A 25,311-nucleotide genomic window follows, 5' to 3' on the forward strand; every position below is an offset into this window, starting at 1 on the left:
TTCTTAGTAAATAAGACTAAATAAACTTATATAAATTTAATATCTGTCTTTTTTGCGTAAAAGGTTCCATAGAATCAAAACTTTGTACAAGTTATAGTATATAATCCAATATGAATACCATCGCAATTCAAGAAAATAATCACGATCAATTTATTTTATTGATGTTGCAAGAGAATCTAAGTATTATGATACAACATATATATTATAAAATACATTATTATTATTGTTATTATTATTATATGAATGTAATGTAGGAAAATAGATCTTTTTATAACAGATTAGAATAATTGCTATACAGAAACAAGACATAATAACGTATGTAGAATCAGGAAAAGAAACCATATGTTATCTAATAACCAAAAGAGTATTTACCATGAATAAACAATAATATATGTTCACCCAGTACAATATCAATAGCGCACAATTTCAAGTCAGCGGGAATTTATTTCTGTCATTCACCATTAGCGTACATACTTATCAATAATTTTACGTATGTATTCGTTGAGGTTTTGTATTAAGAAAATTAGAAGGAATTGAAATTTTTCTTCTGGAAAATAATACGAGTTATCTTAAGGATCTTGTACTATTAATAATGGTATGTTAAAAATTGTATACTGAAATTATTACTTCATTAACAAAAATTAATTCAGTTTGATTAGTAGAAAACGAAAGTTCTCATGCAACTGCATTTTCAATCTGCTGGCTTCCTTCTGAAGAGAAATTATTTAATTTAATAATGATTAATAGTTTGGACCCGGGTGACAACGCGCCTGGGTCGAGCTGATTTCTATCTACTTAATGCTGAGCTTTGACTAGCACGCTCCAGTTTCTCGAAATGTTTTCGTGCATTACGGATATTAATTAACGTTGCTGCTGATGCTGAAACAATATGAAAAAAATGTCAGTGCTTTTAAAAAGAAAGATTTAAGTTACAAACACTTACGAATAGCGGGATCCGACATAATAACCATTACGTATGTATTTGACGTAAATACATCGATAAAGGCTGCGAAATTTGTATTTCTAACTTCCATGCTTTGAAACTGAGCTGCTAATTTGCTGAAAGTATGATTTGTAAATATATTTGCAAATTATAATTGATCTAAATTATAATTAGTACTTTTCTTAAAATTTACCTGCAACTTAATTTAAACTGTTTTATTATATTCGACACTTTTTCAAATCGATGCACATCCCTATGATGTTGCCTTTGACAATAACTAATTACTAAAAACGTTGCTCTTTCAAACAAGAGTACTTCATCTGCATCAATAATGTTTGTAAATTGTTGCAAACTTTGTTCAAGCTCTTTTACATTAGGGATCAACATGTATACAATTGAAGACCAGGCCCTAAATATAATAATTTATGTGAAACCTTGAAATAATATGAACTGAAATTATCATATATTAATAATAGCATACCGGTATAATGTTTCATCCCATATACTGGTTCTAAAACAAGTACATTCAAGTGGCTTACTAAGTCTTTTCAAATCTTCTTCTCTCTCTCTAAATATTATATCTCGTTGATCTTCTTGTACTAAATCCATTTTATGTACTAAACAGAATATTTTTGCTTCTGGACTATTTTGCAATATTGCCTCTAAGCAACTTTGATAGTAATGCATATCTTTATCCAATTCTCTTGATTCAACATCAAAAACATATATCAAAACTTCTACATTTCTAAATATATTGTCACGCTGTGATGCAAAATAATTTTCCATAAATGCTTCTTGACCACCACAATCCCAAAGATTCAGCACCAAGTTACCAAGAAATCGAACATGACTGTGTTCTACATCAACTGTAAGAGATACCATTGAATAAGTATTTAATTTTAACAATAATATTCAATGAAATAATGAAACTAATATTAACTTGTTGCTCCAAGACGACGAGTATCACGAGCAATGTAATTGGCAAATATTATGCTACGCATACTTGTTTTCCCTGAGCCACTTTTACCCATTAACAGCACCTAAAATATCATTTATATTAATATTACATCAGTAAGTAAAACAGATGATTTGATATAAGAAAGTAAAATGTTATATAAATACAAAAATCTACATACCTTCTTCTTCATTTTGACTTGAGAATATTAAACTTAAAATTGATGTAAAATTAATTTAAATAATTATTTCTTTAACTTGTTACAAATTATTGGTAGAGTAGATGATCTGTCCTATAACAAACCATTAAATAGTATAATATAGTCATGTAATCAAATGACTTCCACTGCTTTTGTGATAGCAGTATATCATTCACATACGTCGAGTACGTGGTCAAATGTCAAATTTCATATCGAGGTTATTCTACAGCATTTGATGAATCATAAACATAATACAACTTTATATAGGGAATGTAAGTGAAATACAATAACCTATTCATCGATTATTAAACAGTATCAGATACATGTTAGAAATGTTTTGGTGCATACAAGAGTATCAGTTGGTTTTAATGTAAATGATGACTCTTTCAACAGTAAACAGTCTTGTGATTGCTTGTGATACAGAAATTATGATTATTCTTTACTTTTTTGCCATATAATTATAATCTGCTAGCAGTTAACTTCACACATATTATCAACTACCGAAGCGCCACAGAAAGATGAAGTAGAAAAATCACGTTGGTTATATGTATGTACATACAAATTGTATTCAAAACACGTCTGTAATATAATTTGGTAAACTTTTTTCTGTTTTTATAACAATGTCAAATATTAAAAGAGAGCATGAAAGTGACAATGATGAAGATTGGGTAGGTCCATTACCTTCAGAAGCTGCACCTCAAAAAAAGCACAAAGGTTCATTCCTCCAAATTTTTCTTAACATTTGAATGTTATTCAAGTATTATTCTCCTGTAGGGTATAGAATTTTAACATTGTTATGGAAAGGATATGAACTAACTTTAAATTTTTTGTTTCAGTTTTGGAATATGAACAAGTATACACAGACAATTTACCATGTTGCGAGTGTTATGAGAAATCATACATGCATAGAGATGTAATTACTCATATTGTGGTAACAAAGTTAGTATTTATTAACATTTGTAATAAACTTTAATACTTCAAGATAAAAGTAATCTTAAAATAATCTTTGGTTTTTATCATTACAGATCAAATTTTGTATTAACTGCTAGTTGTGATGGCCATGTTAAATTTTGGAAAAAACAAGAAGAGCTTATAGAATTTGTCAAACATTTTCGTGCACATTTAACGACTATACAATCTATGGCAGCTAGTTGTAATGGAGTTCATGCATGTACAGTCAGTTTAGATAAAACAATGAAAATTTTTGACGTCATTAATTTTGGTAAGTATTTTCTTGATGAATCTATTTTAAATTGATCTGTATATTAATCAGAATAATTTTATTTAAGATATGATCAATATGATAAAGCTAAATTTTGTACCACTTTGCTGCGAGTGGGTATATTCCCCTGGTGATGCAATACCTGCTATAGCAGTTTCTGCTCAAGAATCAAATAAAATCTTTATTTATGATGGACAGGGAACTAGTATACCATTACATGTGTTTGAAAAACTACACACTAAACCTGTTGTTGCTATGAAAGTAAGAAAAATTAATATTACTATTATAGTTTTATCAGTTCTTTTATATAAATTTGTTTCTATATAAATGTTAATTGTTGACAGTACAATCCTGTATATGAAACATGTATTTCTGTGGACAAAGCAGGCATTTTAGAATACTGGACAGGACCGAAAATGGAATATAAATTTCCTAAATGTGTGTCATTTGATTCCAAACTGGATACTGATCTGTTTGAATTTGCAAAAAATAAAACCTACCCGTGTGGTTTAGCGGTATCGCCGGATGGCAAAAAATTTGCTTCTCTCAGTGGAGACAGAAAAGTTAGAGTCTTTAATTTTCGTACTGGAAAATTGTATAGAGTATTTGACGAAACGTTACAAAGATTTACTGAATTGCAACAAACGACACAACAACTACCAAATATGGAGTTTGGACGAAGGTAATGTTATTTAAATATATATATTAAATAACTAAAACGACTAAACTACTATTATGATTTTCAGAATGGCAGTAGAAAGAGAATTAGACAAGACAGAAACAAATTTAGGAAATATAGTTTTTGATGAATCTGGTTATATGATTTTATATAGTACGATGTTAGGTGTAAAACTTGTAAATTTATACACAAATCGATGTATCAAAATTATGGGAAAACCTGAAAATATTCGTCCTATGCAACTCGCTTTATTTCAGGTACTTATGTATTTCTATATCTTTAACACGTTCTAATTCGTGTTTCATTTTTTATTTATTATGATTGAAATATTCACAGGGAAAAACTAGAAAATCCGCTGCTGTAACTGTAGAAATGGAAGCTTCAGAGAATCCCACATTAGAAATGAATCGTCCAGATCCAACTCTCTTTTGTACAGCTTACAAAAAGAATAGGTTTTATATGTTTACAAGAAGAGAACCAGAAGATACTAAAAGTCAAGAATGTGATAGAGATGTTTTCAATGAAAGACCATCGAAAGAAGACATTATTTCATCTACAGAAACTACTAATGTACAAAAGATATACGATACTGCTATTGTTCATACAGCTTTTGGAGATATTCACCTGAATCTTTTCGGGAAAGACGTTCCGAAAACGGTGGAGAATTTCTGTGTCCATGCAAAGAATGGTTATTTCAATGGACACATATTTCATAGAGTAATTAAGGGATTCATGATTCAGACTGGTGATCCTACTGGTACTGGTACTGGTGGAGAAAGTATATGGGGAGGTGAATTTGAGGATGAATTTAGGCCACACTTAAAACATGATAGACCGTACACTTTAAGTATGGCCAATGCTGGACCAAATACAAATGGCAGCCAGTTTTTCATTACTTTGACACCAACTGTAAGTTAGGGGAGAGCTTAGTGTAACATTTTTATTATATCCTGTATATCGGCTGACATAACATTTTTATAACTTTTTAGCCATGGTTGGACAACAAACATACTGTATTTGGCAGAGTAGTAAAGGGGATGGAAGTTGTACAGAACATTAGTCAAGTAAAAACAAATCCAAAAACTGATAAACCTTATGACGATATACGAATAGTCAGCGTAACCGTGAAATAAATAAATAAAACCATGAACGTTTGTAAATCTTTTTTATAATATATATTTGTATGTACATTATTTATTATTCGGCTCTATGCTTCAATTGATACAAAAGTCCTCGTATAAAATTATACATTCCGGTCATGCTGGTAAACGCGTTTACACTTAATAGATTATAGTTCTTTGGGATAATTACCAATGAATATCTAACAGATAAATAACTACTAATTGACGTAAATTATTTATATAAAATTTATAATTATTGAAAACAAGATACCTGGACCATATAGCACCTGTGAGCATAAGACTTGCAGTTTGATACAAAGAAATCGTATTTGGAGGTCTATTAATATCTCCTATTCCTGCAATTACTAAACACCACTTAAAAGTTGGTCCCCAAAAAAATACCGTGGTAGGTCCTATTAATTAAAGGATTATCAATATTATATGAAGTCTTTTAATAAAACTTGCTTGGTAAAATTCAACCTGTAGGATGTAAAAAGACAGGACGCAATTTTTGTGGCAGAAAGCTAGCTATTTGTAGCATTAATTTTTGATAGGTACTCTTGTTCTTTATTGGATGCATTATAATGATTATAGGAAAAATAGATAATTTCGAAATATTTATCAAACGATTGGAAATATTATTGAAAGTCAAATTCCAATAAACTGCCGCCTAACGCCATTAGTTTCTTAGCCACGTGATATCCGGATCCGGTTCAGAAATTTACAATTTAGTATTACATGGTTGGTAACACTGGTATAACATCGCGTCTGATCGCGTCGTGTGGTAATTCAAATTGCTTTCAGTTAAATTTGGTTAAGATCTGTTGTTGGAGTAATAAAGTATTTTAATTGTAATCTGAAGTGTTTACGTATTAAATAAAATGTCAACTTTAAAACAACAGTATAAAGCGAGGAAATTTGGTTTGGGAAACACAGAGGAAGGCCGATTTCTTCGGGCTGAGAATCGCGAAGAATCGCGTAAGAATCGGAGAGCAAAGACTTTTAATGCAAACAGAAACATTTCCATTTCTATGCCTAATAGTCCAAGGAATAAAAGTTTGTACAGAGATTCTTGGTATTTTCAAAATTTATCGTCATTGTTTATAATCTAACTGTAATTTACTTTCAGAAACACAAATGGTTCCTGCAGTCAACAATCGTCTCATTAGATTAATGAAATGGAAAGCTGAACGCGAGAGACGCAGAAAGCTTGAACAAATGAAAAAGAAACCACCTTTTGTAGTTGGAGTGGTTCGTCATAAAATACATTCTCCAATAAGTAATCAATCTGCTCTACAGCCTGTAACTCGTAAAATGGTACGTAATCAGACTGAACCTCCTGCATCTCCACCAAAAAGAGTAACAAGAGCAACTGAGAAAAGATTAATGAATAAAGCTCTTACAAAAAAAGCAACAAACCGTTCCCCTAAAAATAAAAAGTCTGTAAATAAAAAACAAAAGAGACCAGAATCTTTTGCACCTGCAGATTACAAATTCAAACCTCCAGCAGGATTGCCTCATATGTTATTATTTGGCAGAGTAGCTCTACAAAGTATGTCACCTACCAGAATAAGTGGATTTATATCACCCTTTGTAAAAATATTAAAAATGGAAGAACCATTTACAACTTCATTGAACAAAAATATCAATACACCATCCTCACAAAGAAATTTAAGAAGACAAAATGCTGTGGACAAAAGTCCAGAAGATATAGAAAATATAGTCTTAAATGAACGCATGTCTATGTATAATAAAGAGAGAAGTGAATACAATGAAAGCATAAGAGTTTTAAGGAATAGAATTATTACTTCGGCAAACACACCTACACCCAGTAAATCTTCCAGAAAAATGTCTATCGATGTATTTGAATCAGAATATAACAAAAATAAAACTCCATCAGTGAAAACAAGAAGGAGTTCTGCTAAAATTACTGCTGAAAATAAGGGAAAAGAGGATTTACAGAATTCCCTAAATGTAAACGGCGATAAGCCATCTCGTCGAAGATCTCGTCGAAGTGTAAAATTTTCTGGTATGGGCAATTTTTAACAATACTTTATTTTCTATAACTGTATTTTTTAACATACGTGATTTGTTACAGAGAAGGTTAATAATGATTCTGTTTTAAATAAATCAACACTTCCGATGACTCCCCACGTTAGACGAAGTAGAGCGAAGAATAATAAAGAGAAAATAAGTACAAGCCCATATCTTACATCGTGGGAAATTTCAGAAAAACGTAACTATTTTTATTTCTTTTTTATGTTAAATCTATGGATATTATATTTGTACAATTTTATTTCAGCTCCGGCTAGAGTTAAAAGATCTCGAAGTAAAAGAATGGGATCATTGATTTAAACTTTTAATTATAGAATATGAATGTAATAAGTGAGTATTAATTACTATTAGATACTCAAGTATGTAATAAGTAACATCAGTTATTTAATATTAGTTACTGAAGCATTTAATATCAATTTCGTGAATACTAAGAAATTCTTGCACGAATTTCCGTTTTCTAGTTTGTGATGATAAGAAGTTTTCAGGTATGATTAATAAGACAATATTTGAGTTGATAATAATCATTTTTATTTTAATCGTATATTTCGATATCACACAGTCTTTAAAAGGCACTTTCATCCACAGCCAAAAATCATGGCATTAATCTAATTTTAATTATTCCTGTTCTAGTTTGAAATATTTGAATACTAGACAGTATTGAGCAATAAAAAAATACTATTACTTATAATTCGATAACAAGAAAGTATATATACATATGAATTACAATGATTTATAATAAGTTTATATATATAAACACAAATTGTACTTTTTTAAAAATACTTCAAAATGATTATCTAATTTTAATATTTTTCAGCAAATTCCTATCTAAAAATATAGTTATTGAATTTTGTGTCCTATAAAAAGATTAACGAAACTTATTAAAGACAGGCTACACATTTTTCTATTGTAGTACTATTTAAATTATTGATAAGATATTTCTAATTGTGTGAAACAATAACAAATTTAAAGTAGATATTTTATTCACTGCTATAAAAGTAAGCACCATAAAAAGGTCAATATCAACAATGATTGAAAATTTATCAATGTCTGTTTCATGTAACACAGTGAATATTAATAATATGATTATTAGAATAATCGATTTTGCGATCAATTTAACTAAGTCCCAAATCCTGTTAAAAAACAAAATTCAATTCAGTAGAATATCTGATTGGATTTGTTATGAAATCAAGCTGCGAGTTGACGACGTCTACTCATTTCATGATCTATTAAAATCGAGATATCAGGATGACGATGAAGAATCGTCGTGGAATAATGAACCGTTTGGCTCGGATCAGCGCCCGCTTTTAACAATAATCTTACTGCATTAACGAAACCACTTTCAGCGGCTACTTGAAGGGCAGTCAACCCTTCGGTATTGAGTTTCTCTAGTTGTGCAAGTGGCGACGTAACTAACAGAGAAACAGTTTGATGAAAACCTCTCGCAGAAGCTAGATGCAACGGTGTATTACCACCGGCATCTTGTACACTAGGATCCTCTCCGTGTTCCAACAATTTTGCAACCATGTCGACATAATTTTTTCTAGAGGCAATGTGCAACGGAGTTTCGCCATAACGTGACATTATACCGGCCGGTGTATGCGATATAAGTAAAAACGCGATGTTTAAAGCACCGCACTCAAGGCACTCGTGTAAAGGAGTTTCTCCACGGTCGTTCTTCAATGAGGGATCGGCGCCAGCAGCCAACAATGTTTCAATTAACGCTTCAATTTCTGTTCTGTGGTTGTTGTCTGTAAGTGAACAGATGTGTATCAGTTGGACAAAGTACAGAAATGAAAATGAGAAATATTATTTTCTGCAATTCAACGTGTCTACTTTAACCCTGCTGTTAAGGATTATAAAAGGTAATATGAAAATGTAATTTTCATTAGGGGTCGTATAAGCTCAAAGGGAGGCAGCAGGGTTAAATAAAATAATATTTCAGCATTGTAGCTATAGATTTCTAATATAGGATTATTGGTACCGAAGATAGTGGAGGAAGCTAAAATATGGAGGGCGCTACGGCCTTGGTGATCCTTCGCGTTTACCGGGCCAGCGCGTGCTAATAAATCAAGGGTCTTCAGAGCTGCTTCGAAGTTATGATGTAAACTCTTCGATCCTTGAGCATGAGCTAATTGTCTAGTTAATACGTGCAACGCAGTCAGACCACCTCCAGCTTCTTTAACGCCTGACGGACAACCATGTTTCAGAAGTTCTCCCACGAATTGTAATACGTTTCCTGGTCCTCCATTTAAGATCACTCGATGAAGCGCTGTTTCACCTCGAGGGGAACGCACAGCTGGATCACATCCGTTCGCAAGTAGTAAACTATGAATTAAACATTTTATTATTAATTTTTATTTACTCTTCATTTTATCAAATTCAAATTGTAATATATTTTTATTTGGAAAATAGGTTTTATTTAAATTATTTATTAAATTATTGAAACGATATTTTATATAGATTACAAAATTATGATTTTATATTGTTCTTGTGAAAAATTCTTTTTTCTTCGCGTATCTGTGAAATTAGATTCGAAAACTCTTTCGGGAACAGAACAGTTTCGAACATCTGGTAACAGTATGGGGCAAGAAAGGTATAGTGTGGCGTGTAAGCAAAAACCTTTTCACGAATATTCAGCAACTTCCACGGTAAAAATTCTTAAGAATGATTCACGAGTAAAACTACGCGAAATGATTTCGATGTTCGGATATTTTTTTACGACGTCAGCAGATTCCCCGGTAGAATCGAAAGGACAAAATTAGAATTCGGTAAAATCGATAAAATTAGATCGTTCAACTTATCCCTGTAAAATATTTGAATTTTTATTTAATACATTGTGAAACAAGAACAATAATTTTTGTCTTTTATATTATCAGAATTTTTTTTTTTTTCGAATTCAATCAAAATATAATATTACAAAAATCCTGCAGAAAAAAATATTAGAAGAGTGAAAAATTTGAGGAATATTTAACTTATCGGGTAAAATTTCTTACCTAAGAACGGGCAAACAATGATTTGTAGCAGCCACTAGCAGAGGTGGATCACCTGAAACATTCCAATCCGGTTCGTCCAGGTTTTGTACCGAGTCACTTGCAAGAAGCGCCGCGATGCACTTGGCGTTCCCTGCACGTACGGCTTCGTGAAAATTCAGTTCACTTTCCGGATCGTATGTCTCGTCGGGATCGTTAAAAATATCAATATCCTCGAACGATCCGTTATAACTTTCAGGATTATTCGAAATATCGCTTGTCTCTGTAATAATATTCTCCACCGAGGTCTGCAGTTCTTGTAATTTGAAACTATCCTTCGGATAGAAATCGTTTCCACGTGTTCTCGACATCGCGTCTTGAGAGTCACACTCGATGAGAAAAGCCTCGACTTTCAAATTAGAGAGCGATTTCGAAGCACTCGGCTCACAATCTTTCGACACTTCATTTTTCATTTCATTCGTATTAGAAATCACATCTTCGTTTGCGTCGGTATCGTCGAGATATTCGCGATTTTCAATAGATTTCTTATATTCCCCGCTGTCTTCATCTTTCTGTTCGTTTAATTCTTCTACGCAAAGCGAAGATCTCTCCTGATTAACAGGGATTTCTTGTTGATCCTGGCCACCTGTTGCAACCTTTATCATTTCTGCTGAAGTAATTTCAGTGTTTTCCTCAGGCGTCACTTGCTCTTTCTTGCCGTTCAATGTTTTATTAATTATACCGGCTGTCTCTACGTTTTGTTCCTGGCTGGTAGAATTGTTCGTGTATGCAGCAGTCATCGTGACGATTGTCGCTCGCCTTTTAATTGAACCTGATTCTCGGGTAATTGGCTCGACGCTTTTTAACAGGATAGCTTCACACCGTGATCTACTTTACTAAAATCATTGCTACTACTTTTTTTTTGTATTTCAATATTCCTGTTCTTTTCATTGCTTTCTTTGATGTACTATCAAGCATACGATCAAGATGTGCAAATTATAAATGTTGTATAAATATATAAGCGTAAAAACGACTCATAAAACAGACCGTTGAATCACAAATACGTGACTGAAAACCAAATGAGTGCTTACGAAGCGTCGCTACAGATCTCTATGCTTCCCCTCTCCTTCTTCTTAAGTTTCCCCACCCTTACACCTTACCCCACTTCTTAAAACCCTCCAGCGGTGGATCCAAGGAATTTTCTATATATCTGATACCCTAGAAAGTGAATTTCAAGTGTTATTTTTATTTAAATACATTAATTTATATAATACATATTTTTATTTGTTCTTTTAAATTTTTATGACTTTCAGAAAGAACATATTTACCTTTTCATTCCACTATTTTATAAATTGTACTCTTCTAGAAAAAAGAAATCCTTTTTCTGTTATATTTTTAATCCAAAGTTTAGCGGTATTAAAATATAAAACAAAAATGTTACCCGCTTAACATGCAGAATGTACTATTAAAATAATTTTTTAAATTATTGCACTCACATGCCTTGTAAAACATAGTAAAACCTTACCTATCATTTAGATACAACTTATCTTTCTATAAAAATGGTAATTATAATATATTTTAAAAGATTGACAAGTCACATTCAAAATCAAGTGTAGTTAATTTCACACTGTTTGGAATAAATTAAACGAAATACTGGAACCATATTTCATGCAAACTGTTAATTAAGAAATAGAGAACAAGATTAAAATGTTATATTACTGTATGTTGAATTTTTTAATAGTTGAGGTAAATAACGTATACTGAAAAATAAAAGTATGAGTTTTTTAAAACATAGTTCGTACGTATGAAGATATTTTAAATAACTTACAAGGCTTCTCGACTCGCTACAAAAGATCGTATGAACAAGAAATTACATACATCGCTACGTATTCTTTTCTTTTTTCACTCTTTACCCCACTTTCTGATTTTCCTTACCTCTCTACGATCCGACGTAACATATAGGTATTGCTTCTTGGGAATTTAAACATTCCTTACGTATGCAACGTATCCTCGTAGACGGTATCATTTATATTAGTTTCAGAAGCGATGTGCATTACATTTGATAGTCATGAATTCTTTAATATTATTATGATAAAAATTATATATTTTTAGAATTAAAAAATCAGATCTTTCTAATATAGAAAGAATGATTAATACAGAACGTATTTAAAAAAAGTAATTTCTACTACTATCATTGTAAATACTTCTAGCAAGAATAAAAATGAAAGTAAATGCTTGATAAATACTTTATAAATGCTTAAGGTGTGTATTAATACTTTAATTTGTTTTAGTAATTGTTAACAATAATACGAGTACATAAATGACATATTTTAAATGCATATACGTTTCAAAGGATTAAACGAAATTATGTTTAAAACATTGTAATTGAGAGAACGAATAATTACCAACATAAAAACGACTTTTTTTTTAAAAGAATACACACCATATTATTTGCTGCGAGATCTAGAAACAGATTTAGATCTACTTCTGCGCGGACTATTATCTTTGGAATCGGATTTCCGTTTATTACGACGTTTTTCTTTGACATAGTCGCTTCTACTATGAGAACGGCTACGGGACGAAGATCTTGAATGCTTACTTCTTGATCTTGAACGAGAACGTGAACGAGACCGTGATCTTGATTGTGATTTTGACCGTGAATAAGACCTCGAGTAAGATCTAAAATAAATGTTTTATTAAAATAATAATTGTATCACAACGGTCTGCAATGTTATAAATTTTTTCTGAATTTAATTATCTTGTATTTCTACCATAAACATAATATAAAATATATTTGATACGATTTAGCAAATTATTGGGCTTGCAAAAATTATGACAAGTACTCAGGAAAAATGTAAATATACAATTTATTTCATGTTCACATAAAAATAGTAAACGTGAAAATTTATGTATATAATAATTTCTTTCTTTTAGTCAGTCTTCATTATCCAGCTATACTGATTTCCAGTCTTCAATTGCTTAAATGTCAATATCTTGTAAACTTTTTACAATTTGTATAACAATATAAAGAATCGATAATGCTTATTCCTTTCTAATATTATTTATGTACTCTCTTTGCAAATAAGTGTATAATATGTAATGATAATACCAGGAAAGAGGAACAGATGAGCAGTTATGCAGATGAAAGTACATTAATATCAGATGTATGGACGAAGAGTGGCTAGATGAGATGGTTCAAAGTTAGTTTCTCAGTGACCACTAGATCTATCATAATAATTCGGTAGAAACAGTGACGCTACAAAAAAAAAAAAAATACACCAGAGATACCGTTAACACTGATGTTCAAAAGCTTTCAGTTTAAGGTGATGTTAATTAGAATTGTAGTTTGCAGAACTAGCCACTCCATCGGCCAAGTTTCCCCCTGTTGCTCGTAGAATTCTACGCTGTAACTACGTAGCGTCACAAAGCGAACCCAAGGCGAATCTCACGAGAATCTCAGTAGCAACACATTTCTCATGTGTATGCCTGTTCAGCTGCATCTCCTATAAAAATGGGCAGTATTACATCAGTATCATTCTTGATACTGTATAACTTGTACTATCTGTTATTACAAAGTACTATTACATGTTACAAACATATTTTTAAGTACTGTTAAATACTTGCATCGAGGATATTCAAATCTGAACTTTACAGAAATATTATTACTTTGAATTAATCTCATTGTACATTTAAGCATTCTTAAACAAAATTATGTATCATATATATTTCTTGCTTACTTGTCTGATATTTTTTTGCATGCCATAAAGATTTACTTCAAACAATTATTTTTAATACTTACCTCTTTTTACGAATATTTCTAAGACGTTGACAATTTCTAGCATAGTGACCTTTTTCGCCACATTCATAACATCTGTCTTCAGGATGAAATAATCTTCCGATACCTCTTCTGAAATATCCTCTGTCTCTTAATCTTCTACCATTGGATGGTTCTACACGGGCTCGTCTTCCACATATAGTTCTTCCGTCCAGTCCTCTTATCGCATCTTCTGCATCTCTGGCATCTTCAAATTCAACAAAAGCAAATCCAGGTGGATTTCTGGCTACCCATACATTTCTTAATGATCCATAATAAGAAAATGCATCTTCTAATTCTTCTTTTGTTGCGCTACTTCCTAAATCTCCTACATAGACTTTACAATCTGATGGATATCGTGGCATCTAAAAAGAATATGTTTAAATATCACGAATGTACACAAACATTTTTAATGATTCTTTAATTTATATGTCAAAATAAATTTACGTTTTTTATATAATTATAAGGATTCTAACTTAATCAGCTTATGTTAAATAAACATGCGTTCATAATATACAATGAAATATTTAGAAATACTTAAAAAAATAATAATGAAATTCTGAAAATTGTTCTTTGTAAATTATCAAAATTGTTAATTTCTTTTCCAATGATCGAAAACAAAATTGTACCTTATTCATCGTTGTTTGATTTATTGAACATAAACGTACAACGATATTGTTTACAGAATATTAATATAATCTTTCATTCTGAGGAAAAAAGTTGCGCGTCAGGTGCATTAATTTCTTGCATTTAGATATTTCGCCAAAATGCTGAAGAGATTATTAAGTCCAGTTTCTAGTTGATTAAAAATACACACATATAGAATCAAGTAAACAATTTTCAATGAATTGTGTAATTGTATAGAATAATTGGAAAACTATTTATGTGCAACATTCTGTTCCTAATTTAAAAGAAAGTTAGTATTTTCAATTAAAAATCTAATAAAATTTATAACGATTACTATTGGTAGAACTGAAAGCGCTCTACGTTAAGTTTTGTAACCCATGCACGTACTCCAAACTACCGTATTTCGTGCTGTAACCAGTGACTGTAGATCCAACAAGACTAGCATGCCTCTGTTTTCGAAAGGTCATGATTTATGGGGTTCCAGACACCGCAAGATGAAATTATATCTGCACGTAGAGAGCACAGCCAGTATGATAATCGTATGTGTTTTACTAGTCCCTTTTTTACCGCGCCTCAGACTGACATCTCAAAAGATCCAATTTTCACTCCCTTTGATTCTAAATTTAATTTCTAAGTTATTTATCTAATCTCCGTAATTTCTCTTCTCAGTTATTTATTTATTTATTTACTTGAGTAATTACTTCTCAATATCAGAAAGACCTCCTTAGTTCTATACCGACAGCCGAGGGATGCGGATCAACTTGTCAAACATACATATACCTCTAATTTCCTCTCGGAGTTTATTTAATTTACCTTATTTATTTTCTTTGCTTATTAAATAAGCTCATCAAAGGGGTATTTATGATTTTATCCCATTTTTGGGTTTCGGCCGACCATTCCTTTTATTTCATTTTTTCCAGTTATTAATTATTTTATCCTTCTTTATGGGCCAAGACCCACGCTCCCTAACTACTTATTATCCTACACCTCTTTATGGACCAAGGCCTCCCTTCACAGATATTTATTTCTTCATTCTTTTTATGAGCCTCGCGGTGACTACCATTAAATCACTGTATCCCTGTATCCTTACATCACTGCCTTCCTTTCATCTCCGTATCCTTTGCATCCTTTGCATTCCTTGCATTCCTTGCACTCCTTGCACTCCTTGCACTTCTTGCATCCTTTGCATACCCTTGGCATCCTTTGCATCCTTTGCATCCATCTTTAAACTGAAATGCGCATCCCTTTTCATCCCTACACTCTTTTCATCCCTACATTCTTTTCATCCCAACATTCCTTTCATCCCTACATTCCTTACATCTCTGCATCCCATATAATAAATATATTATAAAGACTGATTCGAGTAAAGATAAGTAAAGGTAAGTAAAGGTAAGTAAAGGTAAGTAGTTCCTTCTTTCGCCACCAGATGGCGCTGGTTCGACGTCGAGATTTTAGTTCGCATTTTTGCCACTAGAGGGCCAAAAATGGAGCATGATTTAGTTCCTTTTTTCGCCACCAGAGGGCGCTGATTCGACATCGAAATTTTAGTTCACATTTTTGCCGCTAGAGGGCCAAAAATCGAGCATGCTTTAGTTCCTTTTTTCGCCACCAGATGGCGCTGATTCGACGTCGAGATTTTAGTTCGCATTTTTGCCGCTAGAGGGCCAAAAATGGAGCATGATTTGGTTCCTTTTTTCGCCACCAGAGGGCGCTGATTCGACATCGAAATTTTAGTTCACATTTTTGCCGCTAGAGGGCCAAAAATCGAGCATGCTTTAGTTCCTTTTTTCGCCACCAGAGGGCGCTGATTCGACGTCGAGATTTTAGTTCGCATTTTTGCCGCTAGAGGGCCAAAAATCGAGCATGCTTTAGTTCCTTTTTTCGCCACCAGAGGGCGCTGATTCGACATCGAAATTTTAGTTCGCATTTTTGCCGCTAGGGGGGCCAAAATCGAGCATGCTTTAGTTCCTTTTTTCGACATCAGATGGCGCTGATTCGAGGTCGAGATTTTAGTTCGCATTTTTGCCGCTAGAGGGCGCTATTTTTCGAAAAAATTTAGATCGAAGGATATGCAAAGGATGCAAAGGATATGCAAGGGATGCAAGGGATGCAATGGATACGCAACGAATATGCAAAGGATGCAAAGGATGCAAACCGTGCAACGGGTAAGCAAAGCATGCAAGGGATGTAAAGGATGCAATGATTGTAAAGGATGCAAATGGTGCAAACCGTGCAACGGATAAGCAAAGCACGCAAGGGATGTTAAGGATGCAAGGGATGTAAAGGATGCAAGGGATGTAAAGGATGCCAAGGATGCAAACCGTGCAACGGATAAGCAAAGCATGCAAGGGATGTAAAGGTTGCAAAGGATGCAAACCGTGCAGCAGATAAGCAAAGCATGCAAGGAATGTATGTAAGTACAAGGATTGCAAGGGATACACAAGATTAATTTATATATCGCTGCGCATGCGCCATCAGCCTCCTCAACACACTCGGGGTGTCTAGGATCCCTAAAATCATAACCAGTCTTTTTTATTTGTGGTGACCAGGTTAGGCACGAAATACGTTAGTTTAGAGGACTTGAACCTGAACTCACGATGGACGTTCGGTTTATGTTATTGATAAAAGCAATGCAATTTCGAGTGTCTCGTACTGTGTCCCACAGTTATGTATAAACATAAATATAGGCTATAAATAAACAATTGTAAACTAAAAATAATTGTATATTAAAAAAGATTTGTTACTTTTACGAATGGCGGTTAAAAAGGTGCAGCGGAATGCACGTGCATCATTACGAAAAGCAGTGCAACAAGTACAACAGAAGGAGAAAAAACAAGTAACTCCAACTGATGTAAAAGATAAAAAGGTAGTTGTTATTGTTCAAGAAATTAAATTTGTTCGTTTATTATCAAGTAATGATAAAAGAGTCCGAGAGAGAGTACTGAAAAATTTAAGAAAATGGTTGACAGTTCGATCTGTAAGTTCTTTCGGTAAGTTAATTTTTAGTATTGATTGAAATTGAAAATGTATTAAATTGATATCATTGTCATTAATATTGTTTCTTTCTTAGCATTTACAAAATTAGATTTTATGCGATTATGGAAAGGCTTATTCTATTGTATGTGGATGTCGGATAAACCACTGATTCAAGAAGAATTAGCAGAATCTCTTAGTAAATTGGTGCACTGTTTCAATTCTAAGGATGTAGTATTGTTATATACTACATGTGCTCTAGAAACATTAGGTATAGAATGGATTGGTATAGATCAGTATAGGTTAGATAAATTTTCCATGGTAAATATTACAATATATATTTTATTTGATAAACTTTTAATGTCATCGTATGTTGAAATATTCTTTATTCCTATAGCTGGCTAGGAGGGTAATTAGGCAAACATTTCAAATGTGTAAAAACCAAAATTGGGATATGGAATGGATAAAAGATATCTCTGAAATAATTGAAAATTGTTTGATCAATCCACAAGTATGTATTGGATTTAACATGCATTTAACAGAGGTGTTCTTAGAAGAACTTGCAAAGGTATATAGTTTTAAAAAGTAAAGTTATTAAATATTAAATGTAATAAATATCTAACTGAAAATATATAATTTTATAGATCAGTGAAGGAAACATATCAGAAGATGTGGTTACAGTACTTATAAAACCGTTTGTTACATATTTTATAAGGATGGATGATGGAAGACGAATTGGGCATGTTATGAAACATATTTTTAGATATTTAATCTTTCAGTCAGATATTGGCATGGATTATATGGACAAATTTAAAGCTTGGAGAGCTGTGAGTATTGAAAAATCGAAATTATTAAGACTGATAGTTGCTTCATAACTATGTATCATTATTCTTATATAGGCAGGATTTCCTACTGGTTCTATTGATGTCATGGATAAAATTGAAGTATCTGATGAGGAAATAGAAGGTAATGATGAAGTAGAAGAAGAGAATTCTTTTCAAAATCAGTGTCACATAAACAAACCATTAGATCCAAGAGCTGGTAGAGTAGACGTTGAATTACCACAGATACTTTTCAATCCCAAAAAGATTGCTGAATTATTATCTCAGTATAAGTTTCATCCTTCGTCGACAGCAAGGTCGCGTAGACAACTACGACGTCTGATTAATGAGTAGGTATTATTTGTATAAAAAAACAGGAGGGTATTACATTTTTTAATAATATACGTTTTATAGATTTGAAGAATTATCACAAGGTAAAATGCCAGTGGGTGTGAAGGAAGTAGTAATTCCGGAAATGCGGAAAAGAGATACGAATACAAAGTTAGCTGCAAAGCGGTTTTTAGAATTTCAAGAAGAACTGTATTCCGATAAGCCACAAAAACTTAAAAGGAAACAAAATGAACAACTGATACAAGACGAGAAAGATGAATCCACCGAAGAAGGGTTGGAAAATGTTAATGCTGAAAATAGTACTACAAAAGTAAATGAAAAAATTGTAAAAAAGAAAAAGAAGGTACAATCTAAAATGAGTGATACCGATAATTTAATAAATTCAGAAGAATCAAATGAAGACACGATTGATTTGAAGAATAAAAAATGCAATACAGCAGAAATGATTCGAAAGAATAGTAATTTTAAATTTAAAAAAGAATCACCACCTTTAGTTAAGAAATGTAAAAAGTTAAAATTAAAAGGAAATAAAACTACGAGTGCAAGTATTTTAAATATTTCACCGGTCAAAAGGAAGAAGTCAACGATGCTTACAATTTCTGACAAATGGGATGTTTCTGATAATATAGATTCATCTTCATCGTTATCACTAAGTAATGGAAGTGATTCGAATAGTGAAAAAAATAATATATTGACCAAACAACCAACGTGGTTAGTACCCGTATTAAAAAAATTAGAAAATGAAAAGAGTGTAAGTTGAATGTTATTTATTTAACTTACATCCTGTATTATTTAATTAACTTAATTTAAATTATCGTATTTATTTCTTAATATTTTTTTACATTACAGAGAACAACAAGCGCGAAAATGCGACATAAAATAAGTGCTGATTCAAACCCTAAAAAACGAGTGAAAATTGCTCTTCAACGTAATACAGCTCAACATACATCTGAATATATTTTACAGATTCAAAAAAGTCCAGGTATACCGTTTGATGCAAACAGAAAACCAAGTGCAGGCGTTCTAAAAGCAAGTCCTATACCAAGCCCTATAAATCCATTTTATAAAAGAAAGATTATTTAAGATATTTGATTTAGTCATAAAAATATATGATTATCTGTTAATGAAGCAAATAAATAGATGAATTCCAAAACAGTTATTGCATTTTCTTATTCTCTTTAATGAACCTGCTTTTGTTTATTCCGATTTCCGATGTTAGGTGTTTGTACAATCTTACATAAATTTGGCTTCGGGGTCCTTGATACCCCGGATGCCATAATGTTGGTACATATGTAGAGTGTCGACTGTGCTTCGGGGTCCCTGACACCCCAAGATGATATCAGGGCGGTATGCAGAGAGCGCCTTCGATGCGTCGGGGTCCTTAACACCCCGGATGATATATCGGTATGCAGTCATCGGGGTCTCTGACACCCCAGGATGATATGTCGGTATACAGATCGAATCATCTGGGGTCCCTGACACCCCAAGATAATATAAGAGCGGTATGCAGAAAGCGCCATCGATGCATCGGGGTCCCCGATACCCCGGGTGCCATAATGTTGGTACATATGTAGTGTCGACTGTGCTTCGGGGTCCCTGACACCCCAAGATGATATCAGGGCGGTATGCAGAGAGCGCCTTCGATGCGTCGGGGTCCTTAACACCCCGGATGATATATCGGTATGCAGTCATCGGGGTCTCTGACACCCCAGGATGATATGTCGGTATACAGATCGAATCATCTGGGGTCCCTGACACCCCAAGATAATATAAGAGCGGTATGCAGAAAGCTCCATCGATGCATCGGGGTCCCTGATACCCCGGATGCCATAATGTCGATATGTAGAGCATCATCTGTGCTTCGGGGTCCTTAACACCCCAACCCGTCGGCCATTGCGCCATCTATATAAAAGCGGCGCAAACTATTCGTTAACCTACCGACTGCCGAAGGGATGATTACCGACTGTCGGAAGTTCAGTCGATAATTTGTTGAGTAGTTTCTGCCGCTTTTGTATAGATGGCGCAATTGTCGAACTTTAAAAATACTTCATTCTAGGCGGTCTTTTCAACATATAAGTTTGTCAAATAATTATTCTAATAATTTTTCGGTCTTGTTGCAAATAAATGCTGAACCTAAATGATGATACAAGAGTACATTATATATATATATGTCTTATTTATTTACACAATTCTATACTAATTTCGTACACATTTATACAACAATAAAACTTTATATTTGTCACTATACGAAATACAGTGAGAAACTTATATTATTTTGATTCTGTTAATTTTTATAAGGATATACAGTAAATCTAAATTTTTAATTTCATTGACTAGAACAATTTTTTACACTATACAATAAACATAGAGTACAATTTGTGAACAATCTGATAACATCAAAATTCTTTGTACTATTCTACTGAATAGTGCAAATAAAACTTACATTAATATCAATTTGATAATTAAAAACTGACAATGTTTTGAATAAACATCCCTTAAAATACGCCTTCGAAATTACTATTTCTCTATTATTTCTGAATAACATTCATAAAGGTAGATTAATACACGTATTTGTTTTGGCACATGAATTCACTTTTACTTATATTTAGAACTTCCATACTGCTATAGAAAAATAGAGTTTCACCTGCTATTACAGTTATACATTTAACATTTTTATCCTGTACTATACATTTCATTCAAATACTTACATTAATTACATATTTTTATTTTACGATTAATTTTATTAAATGAATACATAATAAAATTTATTATGTTGTTTCATTTAGCAAATAAACTAAAAACCATATATTATTAAAATGCATTTGAAGAATAATTATTTAAGAAAGTGCATAACTATCTCATACCTCGAATTTTAAAACTTTTTAATATTTAGGAATTTTTCCCATTAGTAATTTTTTTAAGACACATATTTACATTTGTGCTCTGGAATATGAGATAATGAGGCACTGTATTCATTGTTAGCTAGGTTGATTTTAATATTCTTTTTTTTTAATTCAGAAGGAATATTCAAAAGAATATTCATCTATAATGTTGAAATTATTATAGAGACATATCAAAGATTTTCATAAAATTGTAGATGTCAAAAACTAACTTCATTTAAAAGCTACTATACAGATTACTAATAGCAAAGAAAATCTGTCTCCTCAAAAATTTATTGGAGTCCACTCCACTTCATAAAAGTTTCAACAAAAAGCCATTCAATATTTTGGTACAGTTATATTTATAAAGTTTAAAAATGACTGTAAAAATATATTTAATTCAAAACTGATTGTTGTTAGTATTAAATCAACGTTTTTGAATCAATCACGATATCTAGAATCTCGACTATTTATATCTACTATTTATGTACTAATTATTTTTTACACATAATTCCATGCATAAACATCAGGTATTTCCAAGTTACAGAAAAATTTGACAGTGATTCTGAAAAAATGTTTCTGTAATTTGAAACTGCATCACATATATATTAATACTGAATACATACGTTATTCCATTGTATGTGTGTTAAAATATTTTTGTTTAAAAAATTTGTCAACTGATTTCAACCCTCTATAGTTCACAATATTGTATTATACTAATATATAAATTAAACTGTATTCTCAAAAAAAAGATGTAATTGATCGATATTGTCAAGAAATATCACAAAGTAGGAAATCACAAAATTATTTTAATAACTTTTTGTCCGTCTAGAATTTCAAAATGTATAATACATATACTACTTATTTTTTAATCAAATAATCTACAGAGGGCTAAGTTCGATTATAACATTTCAATAAATTTATTGTAACTTTACCAGTTGCATCATTTTTCAGTTTGTACGTTATATTAATACCTTCGTTTTATAATTTTAGAATAATATGATTATTGTTGCACAGAATGTAAGTATTTCAGTCAGTATTAAAAAGCAATCTGTTTTTATATTAATCCACTTAGATTCGCTTTTATCAAATACGTGTTTCTACATATACCATATAATATAGCAATTACTGCAATGTCACGAAAAAAAATGAACACTTTAATTTAATAACGAAGTGTACTCACATTAAATATCGCTCTTTGAATTTTAATAACTACACATTTTTGTTAATAAATGCGTTTTCCAACGCCAGTACCATCCAATTTCAAGTTGGCTAAAACCAGTAGTGAAGAATGATAGAGCAACAAAGAAAGTTGAATGAATCAATGCCCATAATTGAAACAATGGTGAAATGACAAGTAAAATTACTGCAGCACCTGAAACAGAAATAATACCATGAATTCCTATAAATTATTACTATGGATTTGTAACGATTAATAAAAAATGATACCTGTTAAAATACTCCAGAAACCAAATGCAACTTGTAAAGGAAGCAGTCTTGTTAATGGCCAAATTTCAGAAGGAAAAGTCTTTTCTTCATAAAATTGTTTCAAGACTTCCTCCTTATTGGACCACCTTTCTTCTAACCATTGTCTTAGTGTCAACTCTTGTGTTGGCATATCAGATGATGGTATTCGTTTAATATTAAAATGTACCTCACTCGGCAGTTTACCTCTGAGTAAATCTAATTCAGATTGCGGAATATAATCTGGATATGCGATAGTTAAATCATATATAGCGTCAAGGTAGTCTGCTTGTTGAAGGTGCTGTACTAGATAACTAAATCCTGTCGTTTTCGGGTGAAGCGTAAAAGAATATTTTGGTAGGTCATGTTGCAAAGCGTATCTGTCTGATTTTTCTTTGCTAGTTTTAGTCAAATCAGTTCCCTCTGGAAATATAAGTAATTGAGAACGTCTATCTAGGGCCACTAAGTAATCCAAGGTACGTGATAGTCGGCTTTGATCTTCTTCCCAGTGACGAGTTATATAAAGGAAACCATTCATCTGCATTATCCATCCTGTTATACAATAATTCTATAAAATGCTATGCATTGTTTTATAGGATTAGTATTTTGTTATTATTATCATCACTTTACCTGGGCCTGGAATATGTCGTATAGGATCCTTTAAAACAAATTTCAATCTATGGGTTGCTATACTAGGCAAACAGGCCTGATACATTGCAGCCCATAAAAAATTCCAATCTACTCGTGTCCTGTGATTCATAACAAGTATAGCTGATTCATTTGGGGATATGTGATCTCCTGACACCAAAATTTTTACACCGAATACTTTTAAAAGAGCCTAAAATATTTTAAAAAACATTGGTTTATTTATATAGTATACGTTTAAACTTAAAGAAGTAAGAAATTAGGATAAGTTATTTTATTGTACTATATTTTTACTAACTGTAGAATAAAGTTCCCAACAGGAAAACAAACGATCACCGCATTTCCGAAATTTCGGAGGACTAAAGAATAACAGTGGTAACATAGGGCAAGCAATAAATAAAAAACCAGCTACTACACTGCCATACCATAGTGCACAGTATAAAGTTCCACGTATAAGTCCACGCATCTTAAACTGTGTCTTATATATCTAAAAGAAAACATAACAAAATACTTGTTTATATATGTCATGTATAAGAGTACTTATGAAAATTGAAATTAGGTTTTTATTCAAATGTCTTTAGCAGAGATCTATATCATATTATTGAATTACAATGTAAAAACTAAAAGAAATAATGTTTTATTAATAATAAAATACCTATGAATTTATAAATAGATTTTTAGAATTATATTTATAAATTGACACTTAACAAAGGATGGAAATAAAATACATTACACAGATTAAAATATAATTATGATTTAAATAATAGAACTTACTTGATCATGTGTATATTCTGAATGAACCACTTTTTTCAAGCATTCAGTGTCCACTAACTCTTTCTCAAATGTTTTCTCTGGCTTCTCTTCTATCTTACTAGAGGGGCTTCTCTATACTTTACCCCTTTCACCCCATTCTCCACCCAATGCCTACTGAGCTCTGGGATGCTGTGTTGGACCATTATTGATCTGCTAAAACAAGGGAAATGTTCATAATTCTCTATAAAACTTTAGCTTTTCCCCTATAAATTTTTCCTTTAAATTATTATGTTAAAGAAGTAAAGTTAGTCATTGTACATAGTGGTTGTAGTTGATTATATTAAAAATTTTTAATACCAGTTTTATATTTAAATTTTTCTAATACAGAATTTCAATTGCATTAATGAAAACATTGTAAAGTATCTTAAAAACGATTGTTTCATATTTATATAATCAAACGTATTATTTATCAATATCTTCCTTGAATATTTTAAGCACAACATAAGAATTTTTAATTAACATCACACCAGCTACTACGCATTGCATAGATTATATAAACATTAACAAAAATTGATTTCAATTATAATTTTAATGAAATATTTTTAATGGAATGTTCAATAAAAAATATTCAGAAAAGTTACTGCAATTTAACTATATAAAAATGTGTCATTACTCTTATCATATATAAGTATTATTTAGAAAATTTATATAATAAATATCAACAGTAATAAATTCTACAAACCGTTTTTAAGAAAATAACTAAATCCAGTAGCCTCAATCAATATGTATATGTATATAAAATGTTATTTACTAACTTATACAAATAAGGTACATATCGCTA

At 31.7% G+C, this 25,311-nt stretch overlaps 7 protein-coding genes across 13 annotated transcripts; 3 read left to right on the top strand and 4 right to left on the bottom strand.

Moving 5' to 3' along the window:
• Positions 1-17: 17 nt before the first annotated feature.
• Positions 18-2,219, bottom strand: RagA-B (Ras-related GTP binding A/B). The gene is made up of 6 exons (XM_034333954.2): positions 2,080-2,219; positions 1,884-1,983; positions 1,425-1,809; positions 1,137-1,352; positions 944-1,059; positions 18-879 (listed from the first exon to the last, which is right to left on the bottom strand). Exons 1-6 carry the CDS (start codon positions 2,089-2,091, stop codon positions 788-790), a joined length of 921 nt encoding a protein of 306 aa, XP_034189845.1. The 5' UTR covers positions 2,092-2,219; the 3' UTR covers positions 18-787.
• Positions 2,220-2,233: 14 nt separating this feature from the next.
• LOC117608584 (peptidylprolyl isomerase domain and WD repeat-containing protein 1) lies at positions 2,234-5,521 on the top strand. Of its 3 annotated transcripts, none has more exons than XM_034333934.2 (8): positions 2,234-2,369; positions 2,934-3,036; positions 3,123-3,319; positions 3,387-3,580; positions 3,664-4,001; positions 4,066-4,255; positions 4,335-4,907; positions 4,988-5,521. In XM_034333934.2, the coding sequence occupies exons 1-8, from the start codon at positions 2,234-2,236 to the stop codon at positions 5,129-5,131; spliced, it is 1,875 nt and encodes a 624-aa protein (XP_034189825.2). In that variant the 3' UTR covers positions 5,132-5,521. The 3 variants fall into 3 exon arrangements, with proteins under 3 accessions (XP_034189825.2, XP_034189826.2, XP_034189827.2); XM_034333935.2 differs by lacking the exon at positions 2,234-2,369 and adding an exon at positions 2,641-2,811 and having other exon boundaries at positions 4,988-5,520; XM_034333936.2 differs by lacking the exon at positions 2,234-2,369 and adding an exon at positions 2,641-2,765 and having other exon boundaries at positions 4,988-5,519.
• Positions 5,522-5,853: 332 nt separating this feature from the next.
• On the top strand, positions 5,854-8,007 carry LOC117608589 (uncharacterized). Of its 2 annotated transcripts, XM_034333953.2 has the most exons (5): positions 5,854-6,175; positions 6,249-7,148; positions 7,218-7,355; positions 7,422-7,504; positions 7,989-8,007. In XM_034333953.2, exons 1-4 carry the CDS (start codon positions 6,001-6,003, stop codon positions 7,472-7,474), a joined length of 1,266 nt encoding a protein of 421 aa, XP_034189844.2. In that variant the 5' UTR covers positions 5,854-6,000; the 3' UTR covers positions 7,475-7,504; positions 7,989-8,007. The 2 variants fall into 2 exon arrangements, with proteins under 2 accessions (XP_034189844.2, XP_034189843.2); XM_034333952.2 differs by lacking the exon at positions 7,989-8,007 and having other exon boundaries at positions 7,422-7,954.
• A 5-nt stretch (positions 8,008-8,012) lies between these two features.
• On the bottom strand, positions 8,013-12,274 carry LOC117608586 (uncharacterized). The gene is made up of 5 exons (XM_034333940.2): positions 11,585-12,274; positions 11,472-11,505; positions 10,168-11,361; positions 9,156-9,499; positions 8,013-8,922 (listed from the first exon to the last, which is right to left on the bottom strand). Exons 3-5 carry the CDS (start codon positions 10,941-10,943, stop codon positions 8,360-8,362), a joined length of 1,683 nt encoding a protein of 560 aa, XP_034189831.1. The 5' UTR covers positions 10,944-11,361; positions 11,472-11,505; positions 11,585-12,274; the 3' UTR covers positions 8,013-8,359.
• Positions 12,275-12,438: 164 nt separating this feature from the next.
• LOC117608594 (serine/arginine-rich splicing factor 7) lies at positions 12,439-14,965 on the bottom strand. 2 transcript variants are annotated; one of them, XM_034333959.2, is made up of 3 exons: positions 14,587-14,961; positions 13,943-14,322; positions 12,439-12,822 (listed from the first exon to the last, which is right to left on the bottom strand). In XM_034333959.2, exons 1-3 carry the CDS (start codon positions 14,593-14,595, stop codon positions 12,591-12,593), a joined length of 621 nt encoding a protein of 206 aa, XP_034189850.1. In that variant the 5' UTR covers positions 14,596-14,961; the 3' UTR covers positions 12,439-12,590. The 2 variants fall into 2 exon arrangements, with proteins under 2 accessions (XP_034189850.1, XP_034189851.1); XM_034333960.2 differs by lacking the exon at positions 12,439-12,822 and adding an exon at positions 12,924-13,646 and having other exon boundaries at positions 14,587-14,965.
• Positions 14,966-17,130: 2,165 nt separating this feature from the next.
• Nnp-1 (Ribosomal RNA processing protein 1 homolog Nnp-1) lies at positions 17,131-19,884 on the top strand. 2 transcript variants are annotated; one of them, XM_034333845.2, is made up of 7 exons: positions 17,131-17,574; positions 17,655-17,878; positions 17,955-18,125; positions 18,202-18,384; positions 18,457-18,728; positions 18,793-19,440; positions 19,579-19,719. In XM_034333845.2, coding segments are annotated over exons 1-7 (1,737 nt in total). In that variant the 5' UTR covers positions 17,131-17,336; the 3' UTR covers positions 19,580-19,719. The 2 variants fall into 2 exon arrangements, with proteins under 2 accessions (XP_034189736.2, XP_034189735.2); XM_034333844.2 differs by having other exon boundaries at positions 17,132-17,574; positions 18,793-19,480; positions 19,579-19,884.
• Positions 19,885-21,011: 1,127 nt separating this feature from the next.
• Positions 21,012-24,658, bottom strand: LOC117608708 (lysocardiolipin acyltransferase 1). Of its 2 annotated transcripts, XM_034334231.2 has the most exons (6): positions 24,492-24,658; positions 24,016-24,204; positions 23,703-23,910; positions 23,058-23,624; positions 22,792-22,983; positions 21,012-22,708 (listed from the first exon to the last, which is right to left on the bottom strand). In XM_034334231.2, the coding sequence occupies exons 2-5, from the start codon at positions 24,181-24,183 to the stop codon at positions 22,814-22,816; spliced, it is 1,113 nt and encodes a 370-aa protein (XP_034190122.2). In that variant the 5' UTR covers positions 24,184-24,204; positions 24,492-24,658; the 3' UTR covers positions 21,012-22,708; positions 22,792-22,813. The 2 variants fall into 2 exon arrangements, with proteins under 2 accessions (XP_034190122.2, XP_076545328.1); XM_076689213.1 differs by having other exon boundaries at positions 21,013-22,983; positions 24,492-24,632.
• Between the last annotated feature and the right edge of the window lie 653 nt (positions 24,659-25,311).

Source organism: Osmia lignaria, chromosome 2 (genome assembly GCF_051020975.1).
Source record: "Osmia lignaria lignaria isolate PbOS001 chromosome 2, iyOsmLign1, whole genome shotgun sequence".
Classification (NCBI taxonomy): Eukaryota; Metazoa; Arthropoda; class Insecta; order Hymenoptera; family Megachilidae; genus Osmia; species Osmia lignaria.